At 43.1% G+C, this 19,117-nt stretch overlaps 2 protein-coding genes across 2 annotated transcripts; both read left to right on the top strand.

Annotated features, from left to right (window-relative positions):
• Positions 1-4,477: 4,477 nt before the first annotated feature.
• Positions 4,478-8,137, top strand: LOC100823966. Its single transcript, XM_003563890.4, has 2 exons — positions 4,478-6,385; positions 7,806-8,137. The coding sequence occupies exons 1-2, from the start codon at positions 4,556-4,558 to the stop codon at positions 7,902-7,904; spliced, it is 1,929 nt and encodes a 642-aa protein (XP_003563938.1). The 5' UTR covers positions 4,478-4,555; the 3' UTR covers positions 7,905-8,137.
• A 1,441-nt stretch (positions 8,138-9,578) lies between these two features.
• Positions 9,579-17,281, top strand: LOC100822394 (C2 and GRAM domain-containing protein At1g03370). Its single transcript, XM_003560747.4, has 9 exons — positions 9,579-10,588; positions 11,747-13,006; positions 13,299-13,481; positions 13,876-14,159; positions 14,627-14,743; positions 15,088-15,350; positions 15,575-15,743; positions 15,849-16,121; positions 16,656-17,281. The coding sequence occupies exons 1-9, from the start codon at positions 10,240-10,242 to the stop codon at positions 16,848-16,850; spliced, it is 3,093 nt and encodes a 1,030-aa protein (XP_003560795.1). The 5' UTR covers positions 9,579-10,239; the 3' UTR covers positions 16,851-17,281.
• The last annotated feature ends 1,836 nt before the right edge of the window (positions 17,282-19,117 follow it).

Here is a 19,117-nt window from a genome sequence, read left to right as displayed (position 1 = left end):
GAAACGAAATCTTGTAAATTTTCTTCTCTACATCTGAATAATCGTTTTAATATTTCGGATAGTTTAGTCGTTCCTTCTTCAGGCCGATCTGGGGGTCTATGGCTTTTGTGGACTGATGAAGTTGTTGTCGATATTAAGCATGCCTCCAACCACCTCATTTTGGCGTCTGTTTTCAGTAGGGCAACTAGGATGACCTTTGCGCTACTTTGTATGTATGGTGATCCTAATCACTGTCGGACCTCTAGTATTTGGGACGTGGTTGAAGATTTTGTGTATGATACTCTAGGCAATCCTGTTATGTGTATGGGTGACTTTAATGATATTTTGAACCCCATGGACAAAAGCAATATGTATGCCAATCGTTACCGTATGAGATCCTTTAATCTTATTGTTAAACGTTGTGGTTTGCTTGATTTAGGATACAATGGTCCTGCTTATACTTGGACTAATAAACGCTTCACGTCTCATCCTATTTATCGGCGTTTGGACCATTGTCTTGCTAACTCTGAGTGGTGTGCTTCCTTTCCGAATACCAATGTTTATAATCTTCCTATCATTTTAAGTGATCATGCTCCCATCCTTGCCACTACTGGTTCTATTTTTAAAAGGCCCAAACTCAGTTTCAAGTTTGAGAATTGGTGGCTAATGGAAAGTGATTTTCAGGAAATGGCTAAATCCTGCTGGATGAAACCTGTTGATAGAGATTTTTCTTCGAGAACTACTAACCTTGCAGGAAATCTTAGAAAATGGTGTAGGAAAAAGGAACCTTTAAGCCAACAACTTGAGGGAATTGAAAAAAAGGATTACTAACATCCAGCAACAAGCCCCTCAAAACCAAAATCATTGTTTAGAAGCAGAACTTTCCAAAAAGTATGAAGAAACTATGATCAAAATAACAGAATAGTACTGACAGAGAGCCAAAAAACATTGGGCGACTCATGGTGAAAGGAACACTGCTTTCTACCATCATTCAATAATCAAGAGAAGAAGAAAGAACACAATCTTATCCATTCAAGATGACTCAGGTATGGTTCACCGTGATCCAGAAAAAATTGCTAAGGTTTTCATTGATTACTTTGTGAGCCTTTTCAATTCTAACAATGTTATTACTGACCACTTGTTTAGTTATGCTTCCTCTCCTCCTCCCTCCAACGATTTCACCTACTCTATTCGAGATAAGGAGGAAATCCTTCAAGTTCTTAAGCAAATGAGAAGAAATGCTTCTCCAAGTCCTGACGGCTTCAATGTTGCTTTTTATCTAGTGGCTTGGAATTGGATTGCTGATGACGTTGTGGATGTGGTTACTAATTTCTATCTTACTGCCACCCTCCCTCCTAGATTAAATGAAACACATATTGCTCTTATTCCCAAAAAAATGGCCCCTCCATTCCTTAGGATTTCAGACCTATTAGCCTTTGCAATGTCATATATAAAATCATTGCCAAAACCCTTGCCAACTGTCTTAAAAACCATCTTCCAGACCATATTCATCCCACGCAGAAAGCTTTCATTGAAGGTAGAAGAATTAGCAATAACATTGCCCAAGAGATCACCCACTCCTTTTCTCTTAGCTCTTGGTGCCAACCAGCCTTCATGCTTAAAATTGATCTTGCAAAGCTTTTGACCGGTTGGAATGGAATTTCGTTGCTCAGGCGCTTGCTAGAAAAGGGTTGCATAGCCATTTTATTCGTTTAATTTACAATTGTATTTCTACCCCTGCTTTTTCTGTTATTATCAATGGACAAGCTTTTGCAAAAATTTCAGGTTCCAGGGGTATCAGACAGGGATGTCCATTATCGCCGTATTTATTTGTCCTTGCAGTTAATGAGCTCTCTATCTCCCTCCAGCAGGCTCTTCAGAATCGGCACCTGTCAGGTATTTCTCTAGGGCCGAATTGTCCCCCCATCCATTCTCTCATGTTTGCTGATGATTTGTCAGTTTTTGGCCGTCCTTGCATGAACGAAATTTTAGTCATGAGAAATATCATTAATAACTTATGTCACTCTTCTGGTCAAATTCCAAATTGGTCTAAATCTGCAATCCTCTTTAGTAACAATGTTGATGCTCAAACCAAGTTGTCTATCAAACAAATCTTTCCTGTTCGGGATTTTAATAAGGACATGTTGCACCTTGGGCACCCTCTTTTGCTCCCTGCCAAAAATAGTTCTGCTGCCCACTCCTTTATTCTAGATAAATTCAAAGCCAAGCTCAATGGTTATAAAGCTAATAAACTTTCTCGTGCAGGAAGGCTTACGCTTATAAATTCTATTTTCTCCTCCATTCCTATCTATTACATGTCTAACATTCTCTTCACCAGGAAATTTCTGGCTAAACTTACAGCTATCATTAGTAAGTTCTGGTGGACAGGGGTCCAGGAGGGGATTCAATCTAAGCCTCTTTGTCTTCGAGCTTGGTCTGACATTTGTAGGCCCAAAAAAGGAGGTCTTGGCATAAAGAATATTCAAGCCACCAACGTCAGCCTAATCTGTTCGGCTGCTTGGAGAATCGCTCAGGATCCACACAGCATGCTGGCTCTCATCCTCAAGGCAAAGTACCATCCGCATACTACCATTTGGAGGGCAAGTAGATCTGTTCCAAAGTCAGCTTGCTGAGCTTCTATTCTAAAGGTATGGCATCATATGGAAAACTCTTGTTTTTATCAAATTATGGATGGTAACATCTCGATTTGGAGCACTCCTTGGTGTGATGTTTGGAAAAATATTTATGACCATCTCAATGTTCAACCTTCTGGTTTTGTTTATCCCTCGGTTGTCAAACATCTTTGGAATGCAGGAACAAAAACCTGGGATGCCAATCTCATTCATCTCCTCTTTAGTCCTCATGCTGCTTCTACTATTCTCAACACTCCTATATTGCAGTCTGAAGGCCAGGACCTTTTGTGTTGGAAACATAACTTTTCAGGAATTTGTTCCTCTAAAAGTGCTTATAAGATCTCTATGCAAGAACTTTCTACTCCAATCAGACAAATCCCTTCTTTGCAGGATATCGTGATTATTCAAGCCATTTGGTCCTCCAAGCAGATTATCCCGAGAATCCAAACCTTTGTTTGGAAACTCATTAGGCATGCACTTCCTACAGGTAAAAGAGCAGGTAATTATTCCAGGCACATTAAAAAGCATTGCTCTAGGTGTGGTGCCATCGAAGATGATTTACACTTATTTTTCTTGTGCCCTTATTCTAAGGCTGCTTGGTTCTCTTTTCCTTGGTTCATTAGATCTGAGTTCATTGCTAATAATAGTCAAAGCATTGCCTCTGCAATTCTCACATCCTAAATTCTGCTCATCCCCAGGCATCTATTCAAAATGTTTTTACCTTTCTTTGGTGTCTGGAAATGACTGTCTTTTTAATAGAAAGCTCTCCTCTCCCTCTCATATTTATAAGGCTACCCAAGCTCTGATCGATTGCACAGGTTTGGAGAACGGAGATCAAGCCCTCAACAATGTTGTGGAGCAATATGATGCTACTACCTCGGTTTCTCAGGGATCTAATGGTCCGGCTCTGAGTTTTTCCTATCCAGGTACTTTTGTATATTCAGATGATGCCTGAAAACTTCCTCGGAACCAACCCAACATCTCACAGGTGAAGGCAGGACTTGGTGTCTACATTGATCATTACACCTCCTCCTCAAGGCTTCGGGTGCAGATTTCCGCTAGTTCCACTCCTTGCGGCTCTCCCCTCCAAGCAGAAGCATGGGCTCTCCTTCTCGCACTTTCTTTAAGAGGAGCCTCAACCTTCAAAATGGAGCTCACTTAACAGATAACATCACTCTTTCGCAAGCTGCTGCATCTAGGAATCTTCAAAGCCATCCTGGTCATTGGGAGATAAGACCTCAGCTGGACAAAATCTTCAAAGTACTTCAAATTACTGATGCCATCGAGCATGTTGCTAGAGATTGCAACTCGGTTGCCCACAATTTAGCTACTAGAGCCAGGCGCAGAAATATTTCTTCCAATCCCTCCTTTGCCTGCATAAATAATGTGCACAGAGATTCTCCTTGTCCTGTAATGCTCGTACGTCAACAGCTCAGCGTGCTCAACATCACGCTGCACTATGTACCGTGCTTTTAAGGAATAAAACTTGTTTGTTCTTAAAAAAAAAAAAACTGTAACTGGTGCGTGCCGCCTCCGCGTCTCCACGCATGTGCTGGATCAAGCGATCGGACAGACACAAATCACAATTATTTAGACGGCTAGGTCGGTGTCAGTTCAGATCGGACGGCCCATCCATAGAGATTAGCCGCCGTTTTCTTTTTCTGCCTCGGCGCCAGCAGCCATGACGACATAGCTGTCGGAACAACCAAAGCTTCACTGGCGGACAGCCACGTGTAATAACACCGGGCGGACCCCACAATTATCTCACCCCCGCCGGTTAATCCATCCCCTTCCTAAACACGACGGCCATCTTTTTGATCCCCCGGTAATTGATCGTCAATTATGGATACCCCACCCGCGCTAATCACCCCCAAATCCATTCCTCCCCCGTTTCAATTCACCGGCACCGAGGGGAGGGTGGGGGCAGGCATTCCGTCGAGCGCATGGCGCTCGTCCCCAGCGGCGACCCGGCCGCGGTCTGCAACACCACCATCCCCTGGTCCAAGATGTTCCGCGACGCGTCGGTCCGGCGCCCCAAGCAGCCGGAGGACCCGCCGCCCAAGCCGACGGCGCCAGGGAAGAAGGCGGCCGCGTCACCGGACATCGCGGGGCTGTCTCTGGAGCCGGACGCGCGGCTGGCGCTGTACATCGCCATGGCGCACGCGGGGCTGGCCACGGCGCTGCTCGTGCTCTACGGCCTCTACATGCTCCTCGCCGACTTCCTCCGCCCGATGCAGTGGGCGCTGCTCTGCTCCATCCCGCTCCGCGAGACGCAGCACGCTCTCGTCGCCTTCTGGGAGCCGCCGCTCCGCGGGGGGTTCAGCGCCACCGTGCTCGCGCTCCCGCTCGCCGCGCTGCGGTCCTGCGCGGCCACCCTCGCCGACGCGCGCGCGGCGCTCCTCCGCCGCCCGCTGCCGCCGTCGCCGTCCTTCCCGCGCCTCCTGCGCTGGCTCGCCTCCTCCTTGTTCTTCCTCCTCCTCTTCGAGCGTCTCGGCTCCGCCGCCGCGCTGCTCCTCCTCGCCCTCTCCCTCGCCTTCTTCGCTGCCTCCCCCAAGCCCTCCTCCTTCCTCTCTCGTGCCGCCACTTCCCGCATCTCCAGTAGAAACCCCTCCTCCCGCGGGCTCCTGCTCACCGGCGGCATCCTCCGTCACCTCAAGACCCTCGTCGCCGTTGGTCTCATGCTTGGCATGATAGCCGGGTTCCTAGCGGGCAGCGTCTTCTTCTCTTACAAGATCGGACTGGAAGGCAAGGACGCGGTCATGTCCCTCAAGTCACACGTCGAGAACGGCAACTACTCTGAAAAGATTGGCCTCAAGAACTGGCTTGACGACAATGACATCCCTGGCTTGGTGGATCAGTACTCAGCCAAGCTCTATGACACTGTGTGGGAGCAGTTAGACCAATTAGCCGTACAATACAACCTTACTGATTTCACTAGCGGATTCCGGCATTTCTTGATCAGCCAATCAGTTGGCCCATCTGGTGCCAAGAGCAAAGAACTCATCACTTCTGGACCGCACCCATACTCGATGAAGCTGCAGTCAATTGCGGTGCGTGTGAGGAAAAGGGAGTGGGTGGAGATTTACAAGGAGCTCGATTCATTCTTCAGGGAGCTGTTAATCACAAGGGAGGATTTGGTGGTGAAGGCCAAGGATCTGGCTTTGCAAGGCACAGAGATTGCAAAGAGTCTGCTATCTAGTAGCACATCGGTGCTCGGTGGTAGTGCCAATTTGATGCTGTCTATTGCCCTTCGCATTCTCTCTGGTGCAGCTGAGGTGCTCAATTTTGTGTCACAGCTGATGGTCTTCTTGTGGGTGTTGTACTACCTCATCACCGTCGAGGGTGGTGGGGCTACAGAGCAAGTCATTGACCTTTTACCAGTGTCAAAACAAGTAAAGGACCGTTGCGTTGAGGTCATCGACCATGCCATTAGTAGTGTATTGCTAGCCACTGCCAAGATTGCTATATTCCAAGGATGCCTGACATGGCTGTTGCTCAAGTTCTTCAAGGTGCATTTTGTGTACACATCAACCGTGCTCACAATCATCAGCGCACTTTTCCCAATACTACCTCCATGGCTGTCTTCGATATTTGCGGCAGGGCAACTGCTGACGGAAGGGAGATATGTGCTCACAGTTATGGTAACAGTGATACACCTTGTGATCATGGATTATGGAACCACGGTCATTCAGGAGGATATACGTGGGTACAATGGATATCTCACTGGCCTTAGCATAATTGGTGGCATGACATTATTTCCCAATGCTCTTGAGGTACTGATTTTATTCCAGGTTCCTCCATTGTTTTTTTGTTGTTAGCTGCATTTCACAATTCTCACTGCATATTACATGCTGCCTTGAAAATAAACATCATGTAGTTCAGTTGAATGATTTTGTGTATCAGCCTATCAGGTATGTTCACAAAGGATCAGAAGGCATGATGTTTTTCTTGAACCTAGGGTATTTTTGTTTCATGACGGAACTATAGCACTCCCTCCATTCCAATTTATTGGTCGTATTAGTTTTCTAAAAATTTCCCACAAAAGAGCTCGTATTAGTGCTAGTTAAGTTCAAGGTCTGCCATCCTTTTGATCCTTGTGTATGGCTTTAATATTCATTCAAGCTTGATGCGTTGGCCTTTTAATACCCCTATGCATGCACTGGCCCCGGCAAGGCCCAGGGAGAAAGGAAGTGTCAGTGGCAGAGCCAGGTGGGTGGCACGGTGGGGCATGCCCCACCCTAAAAATCTAGCCTCATGTATAGATGTTTTAGGTATATTGCATAAAAGTTCAAGAAAACAATCTCTTTTAGAGGAAAAATACAACAAAATCCCACTTGCCCCACCCTAAACTTTTGTTCTAACTCCGCCACTGGGAAGCGTGTGCGCTAGTAACCGCTAGGCGCATGGACGCGGCGATTTTTCATAGATTCACCGGCTCGCTGACACGCGTGGAAGCCGGAGCGTTTTGATTAGCGAAATTAATACCACGTTCCACCGGTTTACTAGCATCCACGGAGTCTTGGTATCTGGAAAAATTCTAAGACGACCTCTAAATTGGGATGGAGGGAGTAGCTTTTATTGTGGGCTACTAGTAAACAAAAATTGTCTCCCTATGCATATCAGTGTTATTAATTCGTTCGGTAGAGTGAGTTGCCAATGCCAAGGAGACATGTTGACTAATCAGCATAGTCTAATTTATAAACACTACAAAATTATTTTCCTGCTCGTGCTAGTTCACTTTTGATCTCCTCTGGTGCATGTAACTCCAAAAGGTTGCTGCTCTATCGGACCTTTATGCATATATTATTGGGCACTTCTAGATGTATTATACTCCCTCCATCCCATATTAAGTGACTCAAATTTGCCCAAATATAGATGCATCTATACCTAAAAAGCTTCTAGATGCGTGTAATATTTCGGCACTTAACATGGGACGGGGGGAGTACTAGAATTGCTTTACAGTCTGCTAACAGATCAATACAAAGCTGTTCCTGTTATGTGGATTAGTTCTCCATGGAGTGCAGTCTGTGTACTTTGGCACCATCTAGCTTGTCCAGTAATTCACACAGAATTTTCCTGCTATTCTACCGTGTATATGAGAACATGCCAGTGTATATACTGCTATTCTACTGTGCATCTGAGAATTGACTTCTTTATTAATGATTCTGGCTGACCCTTTAGTGGTTTCTTCAGGGTGCAATACTAGGTCCCCTTATAATGACGGTTGTGATAGCATTGAAGAACTTGTACACGGAGTTTGTGCTTGCTGATACAGAGGAGACCAGCAGCTAGCACTGGATGAAAGGCAGCATGTTTGAAGAGAATACATGTGTAGGAGTTTTACTCTATATTTCCATGTTGGATTACCCCTTGTACAATACCTGAGTATACACAGATATTGCACCAGTTGTGGTTCTTTCCTTGTTGTAATCTGCCCTCTTTGTAGTGCAACTTAAAATCTAATGGGTTTTTCCATGGATTTGGTTTTGATATATATATGGAAATGGCCCGCTGTTTGATTGATACTGGAACTTCACAGTATTTTTAGTAATAGTGATGCTAAGCTTAATCTGAATTAAACTGGACATGCATTGTGTGGATGTTTTGTTCATCTTGTTAACTGCATCCGCCTTCTGTAGTTCTGAGTACAAGTAATACTAATCATCCATTAGTCATTGTTTCTTTTGCTGTTGTTTCATGACTGGCTTGACCATAGTCAGATCAGCCAACCTGCACAAAGAAGAGACCCTGGTGCCATACACTTGTGTAACTGAATTAGCTTAATCAGTTCAGGAAGAACTCTTGTTTCTGCACCTGCTCCAGGTTTGTACAAGTGTTTTTTTAATACCTCAATTCTTATTGTGGCGCTCTGATTTACTCTGAACAATCACTCTGCACCTGCTCCAGGTTATTGCAAGTAACAAGTGCTAAATATTGGTTTAATATATACATGTGGTGTTAGCTTGTGAGCAAAAAAGCATTGCAGCTTTACTTTTGATTTAGACTTGGCGTTGAATGATCTAGAGTAGCTTCCTTTGTGCAACTTACAGGAAAAGTGCCCATTCCTTCCAAAGGAGAAGTGGCTTCATAATTGTATGTTTTCTAACTTTCTTTTATGAGGATTAGTATCTAATCAGTCTCCATATGTGCCCGAAAAAGAAAAATCCCCTTTTCACCAGTCAAATTTTTTTTATGAAGAAAAAAGAAGGGCAGGTCACCTGTTCATCATGACGTTATGAATTGTCTAGACTCTTCTAGAGAAGTTGTTCAAGAATTATTATTATCCTGTCTGTTAAACTGTTCATCTTCTGACGCTGGCACTCAAGCCCCTGTCAAACCATACAAGCTGATATAACTATTTGCTTACCGAGCTGCCTCTTCTTACCCAGTCTAGTCAATAGACATGCATAGAAGCAGCAGCCATGAAATTTCTTCATGGAAGATTCCAACGTTTAGTTTATGTATTAACATTGGAGTAGTACATATCTTGCACTACAATCTGAAGTTAATTTTGGCCTATTCAATCATGGTTTGTAGTACTCCTCTGGCATGGATAAATAATCATAGTGTCTCTGAAGATTCTTGTTGCCGGGGTTACCCTTTTCTGGGACAGCTCCCAGCTTTATTGTGTTTGAATAATCCTGATGGCACACAATGCCTGGCTGTTAACAATTAGCTTTGAAGGGATGGAAATCCTAAGAAAAATATTGTGTGATCTTGGGCAACCCTCCCTTTTGAGCCACTGAAGAGTCGTTGGCACTTGTCCTTAACCCAGATTAGTCAACTTAGTCCTTTTCTTTAGCTATTTGGTGTATATTCAACTTGAGGTTATCCATCCTAACATGGCTAGATTTCTTTTTCCGCAAGTGAAAGAATCAGCAAATTATTACATTGACAACAAAATAAATAAGTCTTGAGAAATGCTAATGGTAACGGACCTGAAGCTGGGCGGTTTGAAAGTCAGCAGAGACGACGCGGGGGAAGTGAGGCCAAAAATCCCCACAACCCCTCAAAATCAAAGTCTTCAATGCCCGAAACCGACCGCCCAGGCGCCCAGCCCTTCCTCCCTTCCGCCACGACTTCCTCAGAACCCCCAAGAAATCGCCCTCCCACCGCCGCCGCGCAGTTCCCGCCCCAGCGCGCTCTCCGCCAACCCAAACCCTACTCGCCGTTCATCCTACTTTCCTAGTTCAATCCCAATCCGTGCGGCGATTGCTGCGCTCTCCCGATTTCTTTTCTTCTTTTTTACCCCTTGATTTCGAGGGATTTCTTTCCACTGCGTTGCCTCATTCTGGAACCGCTCCAGCAGGAAGGAACGAAAGGTTCGTCTCCTTCTTCACGGATTTGCGGCGCTTTAATTTGTATGGATTGGTTGCTTGGTTGCAACTTGGAAGTGTTCTGAGCTCCCTCTGTTTCTTGGACCCAACAAGCAAAGAACTTCTTCTGGATTGTGCTCGTTGATTTGATCCCAACTGCCAAGTGTCAACCCACTCTGAATTGGAAACTGCCGAAATGGATAGAAATGTTAAACAAGATGTCGCAGCTTCCTGATTTCAACCACACAAAAACCGCCCAAATCTAATTTCTTGACAGAAAGGGGGCAAAAAGATTTCCCCATTTCTGAGGAATGAGGCTCCTGGTGCATGTCATCGATGCCCGCAACCTCCCGGTGATTAATGCCAACGGGCTCAGCGACCCATACGCGAAGCTGCAGCTAGGGAGGCAGCGGGCCAAGACCAAGGTGATCAGGAAATCGCTGAATCCCGCCTGGGACGAGGAGTTCGCATTCCGGGTGGGGGACCTCAAGGAGGAGCTCCTGGTATGCTTGCTCGACGAGGACAAGTACTTCTCCGACGACTTCCTGGGGCAGGTCAAGGTGCCCCTTTCGGCGGTGCTCGATGCCGATCACCGGTCACTCGGAACACAGTGGTACCAGCTGCAGCCCAAGAGCAAGAAGTCCAAGATCAGGGATTGTGGTAACGATTTCTTATAGATTATGTTGCTTGCAACTCATTCAGTTCGTATTGTTTCATCAGTTAATTACCAATGATCATAATATGGTGTTAATGTGTATGTTTTGGATATGCTATACTCCCTCCGCTCCAAAATACACCTCATATAGATTTGTGCACCTGGACCAAGACAGCTCTCGTTTCTAGTGCCTGACTACTCATATTGGGTTAATAATAAATGGATGCGAGTAGTTATTGGCCAGGTGCGGGTACCAAGAGAAAAATGAGGTGTATTGTGGAACAAATGAGAAAAATCTATACACGTTGTATTGTGGAATGGAGGGAGTACCTGCTAGCGACAGTGTTGTGCTAGATGGGATTGGGGCTAGTTTTTCCCTTCCTTTTGTCTCCTCTTTTCGGCAATAGTTCTGCTGTAACCTTCTTGTGAGATAGAAGGTGAGAACAATTGGGACGTGTAGTCATCTGAAGGCTCACAAGTGACATGTCATGAGTAAAAATCTGGAAAATCATAGTGGAAAGCTCATACCAATAACCCATCCAACCGAGGTTGGTAGGAACAAATGCCCAGTTAGCTCCTGAGTGACAAGGTGCCACACTGTTGGGCTATATGGGCTATAAAATGGTTAGAAGTTTCTTGCAATATCTTGGAGTTTGTTACTTAACCAGAACTTCTGACATTTTCAATACTATAGTGGATTTATATTATGCCTATCATAGCTATACTGCCTCATTTCCAATCATCCTTTGATGGCCAATTCATTATCAGTTTATGATGATGTTAATGTTCTATTAAGGGAGATATTAGACTACAAAGATTCTTTTGATATTGATGTCTACATTACCACTTTTTGGATGGACTTCTGTCACTAACCGGCTACCCTTAATTTAAAAGAAGCCATCAGTTATTGTCATCAATAAAAAATGATTAACAGTTTTTGGCTTAAAATGAGTTAACTAATTGGTGAACAAGAACACTGTCACATTCGTGCCTGGCTGACTATTGGCTCCATTGTTTCCCTGCTTTGTTATTCCTATTTATCCTCCAACCCTCCCCCTATGCCATGGTTATCCTTTTAGGCATGTTATGAATAGGCTATAGCCTATCTTTTAATGTGGGAAAGTATTTACATGCTGCTAATATGCTGCTAACGTCTCCTGTAGGAGAAATCCGTCTTACTATATCTCTATCACAAAGCTACCCTGAAGATACAATGACACTTGCACATTGGGCTTCAGATGACCTCGCATCCAGTTCAGACAAATCAACTGAACTAAAGAAGGGATCTTCTTTGCCAAATATTCCTATAGAATCATCCACGTCACAATCAGGGAGGGATGAACTAGAAACCGCCAAGGAGGATAAGTCGAATGTTGGTTCATCATTTGTCAACCGGCTCTACCAATACTTTTCAGCGAACCCAAAAGATGAAGAGGCTTCTCTTCCACCTCTCTTCAAGCATGACCGCAGTTTGGATATTCTTGAAGAAACAGCATCAACCAGCTCACAGATTTCTGATAAGCAGGATAGCGAAAGTAGTGTAAATATGTCCTTTGATGAACTACTAAAAGCCTTTGAGTCTCGGCATGAAGGAAATGAAATGCCTGCAAATTTGTCAGGTGGAGTTCTTGTTGATCAAGTTTATGCTGTTGCACCTAGTGACTTGAATACACTTCTTTTCTCACCAAGTTCAGACTTTCTGCGATCATTGGCTGATATGCAAGGAACTACTGGTCTGGATATTCAACAATGGAGACTTGAAAATGATGGTGCGGTCTTGAAGAGGGTAGTAAGCTATACAAAAGCTGCTACTAAACTAGTTAAGGCCGTGAAAGCAACAGAGGACATGACATATCTGAAGGCAGATGGAGATAGATATGCAGTTTTAGCAGACGTCAGTACTCCTGAAGTCCCTTTTGGCAATACTTTCCGGGTGGAGATTTTAACATGTTTAATGCCTGGGCCTGAACTAAATTCTTCACGCCTTGTAGTCTCTTGGCGCTTAAATTTTGTACAAAGCACCATGATGAAGGGCATGATAGAAAATGGGGCAAAACAAGGTTTGAAGGACAACTTCAATCAGTTCTCTGAGCTCTTGGCTCAAAATGTCAGGCCAGTTGATGCAAAAGATACGACAGCAAATAATCAAAGCTTGTCTTCAGTGCAACCAGAAAGAGAATCTGATTGGAAACTAGCATTTCGAATCTTCGGAAATTTTACTGTGGTATCCTCATTTTTTGCATTCATTTATGTTTTTTCACATATCATCCTTGCAAGTCCTAGTATAATTCAAGGTCTCGAGTTCCCTGGCCTGGACTTGCCAGATTCTGCTGGTGAAGTTGTAGTTTGTGGAGTTCTTGTTCTACAAGGACAACGTGTCCTAAATATGATTGCACGGTTCATCCAAGCAAAGAGGCAAAGAGGTAGCACATATCTCTACTTTCTGTTTTTGCTGTTGTTTTTTCTAGTGGGAATAGTAATGGCATGTATAAACTCAACTGTTAGTTAGTGGAATGACCGTGAGTTCAATATTCAGCAGATAAATCCTACAATTCATGGAAATTGACTGTCACGAGTTACCATATAATTAGGCTTCCACACAAGTACATTTAAATCTGTTAAACAACTTCCAGTTATTGTTCTGAGCATACTCTCATATTATTCAGTCTTCATATATGAACTAACTTTGCTTACATGCTCTTTTGGACTGTATAGGCAGTGACCATGGAGTCAAAGCAAAAGGGGATGGTTGGTTGCTGACTGTTGCTCTGATTGATGGGACCAACTTAGCAGCAACCAAATCATCTGGTTACTCTGATCCATATGTTGTATTTACTTGCAATGGGAAGACAAAGACAAGTTCGATTAAGTTTCACACCCTGGAGCCTCAGTGGAATGGTAAGTGTGTATTTTATTTTGTCTGCAACATTTCCTAGCCATTCAATAACTTGTTAGACATGTAGGGCTGCAAAAGTGCGACCCTCAGGGTACCCGTTGACCCTCCTTAGTTCAACCAAATGAACTAAAATTTCAAAATAACACAACTTTTTGAAAAACTAGTTCATTTGTTTGAACTAAGTAGGGTCAACGGGTACCCTGAGGGTCACCAAGTTGCACCTCTATAGACATGCATATTGAAGCCAGCTTCATTTGACCTATTCACATTTGCTAGCAATTTACTTTAGTTCACTGCCACATAACTTTATACCTTCCAATAACCAAAATGTATTATTGGGCACTATGGATCCATTATTTCTAATTGTTTGAATTACAACCTTTTCAACATATGCAGAAATTTTCGAATTTGATGCCATGGAAGATCCACCGTCAGTGATGGAAATAAATGTGTATGATTTTGATGGACCCTTTGACGAAGTTGCCTCCCTTGGTCATGTTGAAGTAAATTTCTTGAGATATAGTATATCTGAGCTTGCCGACATCTGGATTCCTCTCAAGGGAAAGCTGGCTCAAGCATGTCAGACAAAATTGCATTTGAGAATTTTCTTGAACAATTCAAGGGGTACAGAAATCGTGAAGAACTACCTAGACAGAATGGAGAAAGAGGTCGGCAGAAAGGTGGGGCTTTATTCTCTATACTCGAGCGGTGAAAAGCAGATCTACAATTAGGATCATATGCGCCTATCATTCAAATATTACACTTGTGTACCTTAAGGAATTCATAAATGCACAACATCTTAGAATTTGTGCACTTGCTAAAATTTGTGCAAAAGTATGATCATACATGCTAATTTGCACTATACGAGAAAACTAAAGTCCATACATTTCATTTGCAGTTTAAGTGTGTCTGTTTCGTCACTTCTGCACAACAATTTGCATGTACCTGTGTCTAACATGTAACATGTTTGGATTTTTTTTTTAACATGAAAGTATGAAAACTAAAAGGTGCATATATGGGCATATCATCCATGTCTAAGTCAAGTGGAATATATGTCATTATGAACATGCAAGTATGAAAACTAAAAGGTGCATATATGGGCATATCATCCATGTCTAAGTCAAGTGGAACATATGTCATTATGCAGATTGCTGTGCGATCACCTCACACAAACTTAGAGTTCCAGAAGATCTTTTCATTGCCGCCAGAAGAATTCCTTATCAATGATTTTACTTGCCATTTAAAGCGCAAGATGCTCACACAGGTAATTTTATGCTTATTTGCTCGTGCTTATTTTTTGTCTTCTTGCCGGCAAGCTTTCATTCAATTCATAACACAGTACCCTGTGCTGGCAAAGTGGGTACTCGTAATCCATTCATTTCATAATACAGTCATCTCAATTCTCCTGATCTGTGATCATCAAAAGTACCAAACATTGTCTGTGAACCCTACATTTTGATGACTACTAGCAACCAGTGTCATATTTCTCATGGCTACATTACTGTGATTCTAAAAAATATATATAACTGCGAATTTACCAAAAAAAAATTTGACATAAACTTCTGCTTTGTGATATGACTGTACTTGAATTATGGCTGTGTATTGCAGGGTCGCTTGTTTTTATCTCCAAGAATTATTGGGTTCTACACGAATCTTTTTGGTCACAAAACAAAATTCTTCTTTCTTTGGGAAGATATTGAAGAGATCCAATTGGTTCCTGCAACCCTTTCTTCAATGGGAAGCCCATCTCTGCTGATTACTCTTCGCAAGGGCAGAGGAATGGATGCAAGGCATGGAGCAAAGCAACTGGACGAGGAAGGGAGGCTCAAGTTTCATCTCCAATCTTTTGTGTCATTCAACGCGGCACATAAGTAAGTTCACTTTCTTGGACAACAAACATTAACTCATCATGTACGATCATCACAATAAATTTCTTAAAGGGAAATCAAATTTTCACATGAAACACAAAAGTATAGCGTCCAAATCCATTGATAGATACAAAAAGTATATGAGTAAAAGAACACCAATTTAATGGAAATTTAATTTTCTTTCTGCATGTCCATTTTTTTCAAAAGTTCCAGATTATGCTTTGCAGAACAATAATGGCACTGTGGAAGGCGAGGTCCTTGACCCCTGAAGAAAAAATTCAGTTGGTTGAAGAGGAATCTGAAACAAAAGACCTCCAAAATGAGGAAAGTGGATCTTTCTTAGGGATAGAGGATGCAAAAATGTCAGAAGTATTTTCATCTACAAAACCCTTCGATGTAAGATTCATTATCCCATTCTAGCAACGATGTGCAATCTGCTATATGATGTACAATGGGTGAAACAGTTACAAATTTACATATCTAACTTATATGTTTCATTAGGTGCCAATACTCATGGGCATATTTGAGGGTGGTCCTGTGGAGCATCGAGTCATGGAGAAAGTTGGTTGTGTGGACTACTCTGTTACTACATGGGAACCAGTCAGGGCTGGTATTTACCAGAGGCAAGTCCACTACAGGTTCGACATGAAATTGGCACGTCGTGAGGGGGAAGTAATGAGCACCCAACAGAAGTCCCTGCTTCCTGATAAGAATGGATGGCTTGTTGAAGAAGTGATGACACTTGAAGGTATCCCGGTTGGTGAATATTTCAACGTAAGAAACGTTTTCCTGACTTTTTTTTGGTATATACAATCTTAATGTCAGCTATATATTTTAATTATTAGTGATATTATATTGCGTTTATCAGTTAATATTCTTGCCTGCTCCGCTTTTGTTGCTTTCTTGGTCACACTCACACCTTTTTCTGTTAATGGTTGACGTCTTTGTAGTAGAACAATTAATTTTTTATTGTATCTATAATCTTGAATTTGTATGTTATTTTTTCCGGTCTATTCACTTCCTCGTTTTTGGTTATAGGATTTCACTGTCAGTATATTTAATTAGTGCAGTACATCCTTCATTTGTTCATCCTTGCTTGATTTCGTTTCTGGCCTTTCACTGACATTGAAGTGGTCAAGTGGTTCTCAATACACAAAATGATCACATTGTTACCTAAACATGAGGAAAATGTGTTCATTAGCTGCAACCAAGGCAACAACTGTCTATTTTCTCTTCACTTTGTCACAACTGGAAAAGTTACATTTTGTACTTCTCACCTATATGATGCCGTCTTCCTTGCTTGAACAGCTCCATATTCGATACCAGTTGGAGCAGATTGCATCCAAGCAGAAGTCATGCTCTGTTCAAGTATTTATTGGCATGGCATGGTTAAAGAGTTGCAAGAACCAGAAGAAGATCACGCAAGAGGTAAAATCTAATGCTTCTTCTCGCCTCAAGAAGATATTCAGTCAGCTAGAGAAGGAATTTATACCAGCCAGCTAGGAACCCTTTTTTCACATCCTACTACTTTGCTGGTGCACATATGGAGAACCGAAAAGCATCTTCTGTTGATATCCTGAGTTTGAGTTTCGGCGAGAAGTGTACATAGTCAGGATGGTCTGATGTAGCATAATACAACATGCCCTCAAAGAAGGGCCCTGGTCCAGCTTCAGATTGGAGAATTAACAGCAGGGCCAGGAATGTGTTTTGGTTGATTACGAATACATGAATGCTTGAATACTGTTGTATGCCTTCAAGTTATAGATTAGAGGGCCCCTGGAGTTGTCACTCCCTGATAGGTAAATAGAAAAATTGAAAGACATCTGTACTCTTGCAAATTAACAAAGAGAAAAATTGTAAGACAATACCAGAACAATTGCTCCTTCTGGGTTAGTGTCATTATCTGGATTGGTATGTTATGTCTGTGATATTCATTCTTGCTGTCTCTAACTACCCTGATGTGCCAAGGTTTTGCGTGCGTCAAGACATGAAATTTACACGGGCAGTCAGTACGTTCTTATATTAGACTAACCCAGACTTTGAGGCCTACCCGCTCTTCCAAATTATAAGATGTTTTAGTTTTGTTCTAAGTCAAACTTTTACCAAGTTTATAGAAAAATCTAGCAACATCTACAGCTCCAAATTAGTTGTACTAAATTCATCATGATATGTATCTTCATAGTATACTTATTGTATACCGGCCGATCCATATTAATTGTCTCAAATTTGCCTAAATATGAATGTATCTGTGCCTGAAAAACGTGTAGATAATATGGATCGGAGGGAATACATTTTTCTGTAACCTTGGATATTAAAATATTATTACTCGGTAGTACTCCTTCCGTCCCATATTAAGTGACTCAAATTTGTCCAAATTTGAATGTATTTATGCATAAAAAACGTCTAGATACATGTAATAAAAAGTGACGTAATATTTTTTTTTAGAATGCACCAGGCTGGTGCATCATCAATTTAAAGAAGGAATAAGCTGCGAGGCAGCGTTACAAAGTCAGATTACAAATCACCCATTATCTCTCCAGTCCCTTCCGTCAGCCAGGAATAAACCTGCTGACCGCCACACCCTAAACTCAAGCCCAAACTCGGTTAAGATGCTTAATGAGCTTGGCCTAGCGCCGTCAAAAACAACTCTATTCCTGTGCTTCCAAATCTTCTAGAACACAAGCGCTACCCCAGTGGCAACGTCAACTCGTTCCTTCCCAGAGGCGTCCACATCTTGCCACCACTGAGAAATGTTGGAAGAGGCCGTCGGGGTCCATCTTTGCTTGCTCCAACCAGCCAGAATGCGCGTCCAGGCAACCCTGGCGATGACACAGCCCAGCAGAAGATGGTCGATAGTCTCCTGCTCTTGGTCGCAAAGAGGGCATCTTGCCGGATGATCGAGTCCTCTACGCTGTAGCCTGTCCGCCGTCCAGCATCTCCGATGGCAAGCAAGCCAAACAAAGAATTAGCATCTCATCGGTGCTTTGGAATCCCAGATAAGGTCCACACAATCTCTGTTAATCCTTCCAGCAAAGAACGCAAGATAAGCAGATCTTGCGGTGAACATGCCTGAAGAGGACCAAGCCCATCGGAAGGTATCCTCTCCCTCCGTCAACAGGGTCTGGCCAGCCACCTCCCACAGGGCGAGGAATTCCTGGATGCCCACCTCACCCAGGCTTGGGGAGACGGCATTGACCCAAGAGTGCCCATTCAGTCCATCCGCCACCGAAAGGAAAGCAGTCCCCCTCCTAGGCTCCTAGCAGCATAGACAGTCGGCGCAATATCTTTCAATCTTCTTCCTTGGATCCAGGTATCTTCCCAAAAATCAGTTTCCTGGCCACTGCGAAGTGTCACCGTCGTTGCAGCTTCGAAGATATCCACCGATAGTTGTTCAATATCCAGCGGCAGTCCCTGCCAAGGTCTCCAAAGCTCAGTACGACTCAACCAACACCATCTGGTTCTAAGCGCCGCGTTCATCAGGCCCCAAGTCCCCCGAACTCCTTGGGAGAACAGACCGTGTCCCAGGCCACGAGGCAGTGACCACCATTCACATTTCTCCGCCCCTTGCAAAGGAAGCCCCGGCAAATTTTCTCTATGCAAGTGATAGTTTTAGCCGGAAGAAAGTCACTTAATATGAAACGGAGGAAGTACATTTTTCTGTAACCTTGGCTGACTTGTGACAAAACTAGAATGTTTCATAATTGAAACGGAGGGAGTGATATTCATGTTGATGCTGCTCTGCTTCTATTCAGGTTAACAGTATCACATTG

Source organism: Brachypodium distachyon, chromosome 1 (assembly GCF_000005505.3).
Source record: "Brachypodium distachyon strain Bd21 chromosome 1, Brachypodium_distachyon_v3.0, whole genome shotgun sequence".
Lineage (NCBI taxonomy): Eukaryota > Viridiplantae > Streptophyta > Magnoliopsida > Poales > Poaceae > Brachypodium > Brachypodium distachyon.
The sequence above is the reverse complement of the archived record's forward strand: the minus strand, read 5'-3'. Positions and strand labels throughout refer to the sequence as shown.